Source organism: Alosa alosa, chromosome 9, assembly GCF_017589495.1.
Source record: "Alosa alosa isolate M-15738 ecotype Scorff River chromosome 9, AALO_Geno_1.1, whole genome shotgun sequence".
In the NCBI taxonomy this organism is placed as follows: domain Eukaryota; kingdom Metazoa; phylum Chordata; class Actinopteri; order Clupeiformes; family Clupeidae; genus Alosa; species Alosa alosa.
The window spans coordinates 32,201,929-32,207,672 of record NC_063197.1 but is presented as its reverse complement, the minus strand read 5'-3'; the positions used below and the strand labels follow the sequence as shown (position 1 = coordinate 32,207,672).

General features: G+C 43.7%; 1 protein-coding gene across 1 annotated transcript; it reads right to left on the bottom strand.

The window, feature by feature from the left end:
• Window positions 1–1,376: 1,376 nt before the first annotated feature.
• LOC125301276 (G-protein coupled receptor 35-like) lies at window positions 1,377–2,734 on the bottom strand. The gene has a single exon (XM_048253736.1). The coding sequence runs from the start codon at window positions 2,732–2,734 to the stop codon at window positions 1,796–1,798; it is 939 nt and encodes a 312-aa protein (XP_048109693.1). The 3' UTR covers window positions 1,377–1,795.
• Between the last annotated feature and the right edge of the window lie 3,010 nt (window positions 2,735–5,744).

Here is a 5,744-nt window from a genome sequence, read left to right as displayed (position 1 = left end):
TCATTTTCTTCTTTCTGTTTTCGCACCAGAGGGATACGTGCTTTTTTGTGACTTGTCTTAACATTGCCGTCTCTTCCGATTTTTGAACTTGATGCAGGGTCTGCACGAATTGTCTATGCACCCGAGGTGTCTAGTTTATGCGCGTGACTCAAAGGCTGGCAGACACAGTAGAGGTAGGCAGGCATGTTTATCATGAAATCAGAATTTTCTTGTTTTGAATTATTAATTGTTTAATTTATTCATTCATTGATGTCACTTGTTTACGTTATTTATTATGTAAAAAAAAAAAAGAAACTCGATTGGGGGCCCCCTGGTGGCCAGGGGGCCCCAAGCAGCCGCTTAGTTCGCTTATGCCTCGGGCCGGCCCTGCCTATGGCTATAGCCTACCGTGAGATGCTTTTTGTTTGTTCGAAGTGCGTGTTTAGGGTGTGAGAGGGGAGTCGATGTGCTTTGATTCCGGCTTGGTAGTTGTAGTCTATGCGATTAAAAAACACGTGTGTGTGAAGTATCCAAACAATGATCACGCTTTCATTATGGCTGCTTTAGCCACAGACCTTGAGCTACTGTACAGTGGGTTGGGTTCCATTTAGAAGTGTCCACTTTTTTCGCGCTTTCCGTGATTCACACAGAAATTTAAAACAATATTTCTATCGGGCGCCCATGGACTAGGCTGGGTGAACCCAGCCTGATCTGCCGGCGATTTCTTTTTCGATTTCTTAAAAGATTGAGCTTGGTCTGGCGAAAGGCAGACTAACCATGGACCTCACAGTTGCAAAATGCAAGGGAACATGAATCTGCCTATATTTGCATAAACAATAACGGACAGCAGCTCTTCAACTTGGCCCGTTAAAATGTGTATCTAGAGACGCATTTCATGAAGGCCCTTTTGGACATGTCAGCTATTTGCACCACTGGGTAAAACTGCATTTTGTTTTAGACTACTGGTATTTCATTTGTGCATTGACAATTAAGTTGAATATCATATGAACTAGATGACTAAACTCTTGCATATGTAGAAGAAGAAACATTCACCTTCTGCTTTTCCCAAATACAGTGTAGCCTACAGATATACCTTTCATCAGTCCAGTTGCAATGGATGGACTGTGATGAACTGCCCTACTTGTGATTGTTTAGAGATTTTAAAGGTTTTATAACAATGCTACAATTTTTTTTGGCAAGTGCTACAAATCTATTCACCTTTGCAGCGCCAGTAGGCTACTTTCTGTGCGGCCCACAAACACACATGCCAAACAAGCATACACAAAAGTTTCAAGAGTGGGGGATGGAGTAGAAGATGGAGACAAATTGATTAAGTTAATGTGATTTATTTTCGCGGAATGGATGTACAGGATTGAGCAGCGGTCATATTTTGTACCGCTATGCGGTACATCTAGTTAACATAATTTTGCTCTCAATCAAAAGGTTGAACTTGTTAACTACCAGAAATAGACTCTGTATTGTTTTTACTCCGGAGTTACACTTTAACAAGATCTAATTTTATCCTTATTTGTTATTTAACTAGCTGTAGGCTAAAACATCCATTAAGTCAATAACATCTCTGAAGGGTTTGATGATTTCCGTCAGGTTATTAGTGCTCTAGCCTACATTTTGATATGTCAGTGTTTACATTTTGGGGTCCAATTTAAGGTTAGTTGGTACAATTGGTTGATTTATTTCACAGACATGGAATCCTTAAATTTGTCATTAGATTAACTAGAGCCATCCCTTGCCTTGCCCGGGAAGCCTAACGATTAAAATATACGTTTGTGAAATAGAAGTTTGTGAACATATTTGATCAAATCAGAGCTTGATTGTGGAAGGTCACAGCGTTGACCCTCTCCTCGTGCTGGGTGCCGCAGCATGCGTCCCTCAGAGACCCCCAGCCACGCGCCAGGAAGTAGTAGATGAAGGCGTCCAGGAAGCAGTTGGTGGACGCCAGGCTGTTGGCCACGTGGACAAACGAGTGGGCAGCCTGCTGCAGACCACAGTCGTGTGAGTAGGTCTCGCTCAGGAACTTGAGCAGGTAGCCGAAGTGGAGCGGCGAGAAGCAGACGATGAAGATGGCGAGGCCAGCGATGATGATGCGCACTGACTGGCTCTTCCGTGCACCACCGCGGTCCATCCTCCTGGCGAGGGTGCGGATCACCGTCACCGAGCAGTACGTGATGATGACGAATGGCACCACGTAGCCCACCAACACCAGCGTCAGGATGAAGGAGAGGGGCAGCGGCCGTTCCGAGTTCTTCTGGAAGCATCTGAAACCGGACGAGTTTGCTGGCGGAGCGTCTACTGAGTGGAACGTGGCGCTCAGGGAGCCGATGACCACCCAGATGCCCACACACACCACCAGCGCCTTCCATGGGGACTTAACCGCCCGCGCCCTGATGGGGTACTTCACGGCCACGTAGCGGACAACGCTGATGGCCACAGTGGTGAAGATGCTGACGTACATATTGACGAAGTAGGTGGAGACGAAGACCAGGCAGGAGCTGACGGAGAAGGGCCAGGGGTTGAGGTACGAGTACATCCTGAAGGGCAGCGAGACCAGGACGCAGCTGTCGGCCAACGCCAGGTTGGTCAGGTACACCATCATGTCGCTGCAGTTCCGCCACTGCCGGCAGAAGAGCACCAGTACCGCAGCATTGACCAGGACACCGAGGACGAACGTGGGGATGGCCGTCACAATCTGGAACACCTGCACCTCCTCCGTGATGGTCAGATTACAGTGAGTCATCTTCATCCTGACACACACAAAATCAAGGTCAAGGTCAAAGTGTACTTTATTAACCCTCAAGGTCAAAGTGAACTTTATTAACCCTCAAGGGGAAATTTGTGTATTCATCGCACATCTTATCACAACATAAATATTCAGACACATAGACATAACAAACAAAACAGTAAACACATAAACATGAAATAGAAGACAGAAGAAAATAACAATAAAGATCATGAAAATCAGAAGATCTCTTTCTCTATCTATCTATCTAAGTATAAGTATATATACTCTTATGATCCCGTGAAGGAAATTTGGTCTCTGCATTTATCCCAATCCATGAATTAGTGAAACACACAGTGAGGTGAAGCACACACTAATCCCGATGCAGTGAGCTGCCTGCTACAGCGGCGCTCGGGGAGCAGTGAGGGGTTAGGTGCCTTGCTCAAGGGCACTTCAGCAGTTCCTACTGGTCAGTGATCGAACCGGCAACCCTCCGGTTCCAAGCCCAGAAGCTCTATCTATCTATCTATCTATCTATCTATCCATCCATCTCTCTCTTTTTCTCTCTATCTAGGTATCTGTGACTGGTCTCATTTCCTTCACAGTGGTAGGGACACAAGACAAATGAAACACAAATAATATCTGGATGCCAGATATATACTTTATTAATCCCCAAGGGGAAATTCAAGGTCTCAGTAGCATACAGACATCACACACAACATGCACTTAGAGCACTTTCTCCTGGTATGCAAACTGTAGCGAGTTTAGTGCATGGCGTACCTGGGGTCTGTGGAATAGAACATTATGTCCAATATTCCAATATATGGTTTAATGTTCTGCATTATGTCCAATATTCCAGTATGTGGTTTAATGTTCTGCATTTCTCATTAGTGGGTCACTTTGATACTAAAAGTATGATTCTATGTAATGACTGTATGATATCTGTACTGTCCCTGTGTATATCTGTGTGTGACTATGTATTTAGAGATAAGCGGGAATATTATGACTTTGCAGTGTTTCACTGTTCTGCATGGCTGCGTCAGTAGCTATCTGCTCCGGATTGCCAGGTTGCCACTAATCAGGGTCAGTGTAGTCCACCTGAGATTGGATGACCAACGCCATCTCCCGTCAGCCTGGAAGGATACTTAAACCCTAACTATTTCCTTGTCTAGTTAGAGCAGCTGATGGATCTTTAGGTGAAGTCATGCTGTCTCTCCCTTGATGCGCATCATTGTAAATAAACTCTGTTCCTGATTTTTCATACTATTGGTCTGACTCGGTCTCTATTAAATCTATGGTATCAAAATTACTATCAGTATGCACAAGACCAGTCGCTCCATTGTCTTCATCACGTGTGATGTTAGAGCGACAGGCCTGTAGTCATTAAGCTCACTTCTCGTTTTTAAGCCCGTCCAAGACGGAGACTCAGGTTGAAGATGTGCTTCAGTGGCTCCCCCAGTTCAGCAGCACAGGCCTTGAGCAGCCTTGGACACAGTCTGTCAGGCCCGGCTGCCTGATCTGCCGTGATGATGGGGGGGATCATGCAATCAAACCAGCTAATAGGCTAACTGAAATAAAACCATGCTAATCTCTAGGTATGGTGAAGGGTATGTGATGATGTGGGGCTATTTAAATTCTAAAGGGTGCATAGTATCCTGTATCCATGAAATAACTGGCCTTTAAAAATAAAAATGATCGCATAGGTATGGCAAGCATATCAGATGAAAGAGGAGACACAGGGCTATCCATTGGTACCATGTATATCGATCCTTCTGGCTTATAAAAACAGACGAAGTGACTGCAAAATAATAATGTCATGTACAAAAACCAACGCTGCACATCCATTACTCTCATTTGAATTACTCGCGGACCCGTGATCGGATAGAGACACAGAGCTATCATTTGATACCAAGTACATCCTTCTGGGTTATAAAACAGACGAAGTGACAGCAAAATAATAACTTCATATAGCTCGACTTACCTCACGTTTTTGTCTATAATCCAACACTATTGTGTGTTTCTCTATGACAAAGAATGTTCATAATCCAGTTTTCAGATCCTAGCAAATTCCTGCATGGCATCCAATTCAAGGCTCACATTACATCCCAATTTGTTCGACAAAGAAACACCTTTTTTGCCTTTACTTTGTTCATTGCCATGCAGAAAAAAGTTGTAGAGAATCATGAGTGCAGACACCATAGGCACACACAGGCTAACACGTAAACTCGGGTCAAGTCAGGTCAGATCAGTTCGTGTCACAAATATGGAGCGCAGAAAGGTCATTTATAATCACTAAATAAAGGTGCACACCACATATGTCTGTAAATTGCTCAGCCCCAGAGAATCCCTCCACCATGGCAATGATATTGCCGAGTTCAAGACAGTCTGCCCTACACACACATGAAATGCATGTAGAGCTATGAGCTTGCTGTGGTGAGATACATGTCAAAATATAAAAAAAAATTATAATAGGCTTTTTATATTTTAATTCTTTAAAAATCAAAATAAAATCAATGCTAGTACTAATACATGAAATTATGGCAGATCTGGATAGCCTAGACTCTGCTGAGGAAAAAAAACAATATATAATATGTGTGTGTGGCACTTACAATGACCAGAATAAATCCTTATGAATAAGGGTAGTGAAAATGCCCTAAAAACAGCTTAGGATTCTAAGGGTTAAAGGTGGGATATTTCCTCATTTTTTTACTTAAGGCATTAAGATAAATTTTCAAAAGATTTTATATTTTATATTCCTCTTTTTAGTCAACTTTAGCAGAGGTGCCAATAATTCTGAAGGGTACTGTATACACTGTGATAGCCTGTGCTATTCACTGCCCCACACTGTGATAGCCTGTGCTCTCTATATGCCCCACACTGTGATAGCCTGTGCTATTCACTGCCTACACATGTAGCTTGGTGTCTCTTGGACCACCCCCACAAAAAAAAGTTTTTAAAAAACCACGGACCTCCCCTTCCCTCTAGCCACACTGGCCCCTGAAAGGGTCCCTCTACCTATGTCCCTCAC

What these genes read in the sequence shown, in the direction of transcription:
- LOC125301276 (XM_048253736.1), bottom strand. Translation starts at nt 2,734, where the DNA reads ATGACTCACTGTAATCTGACCATCACGGAGGAGGTGCAGGTGTTCCAG.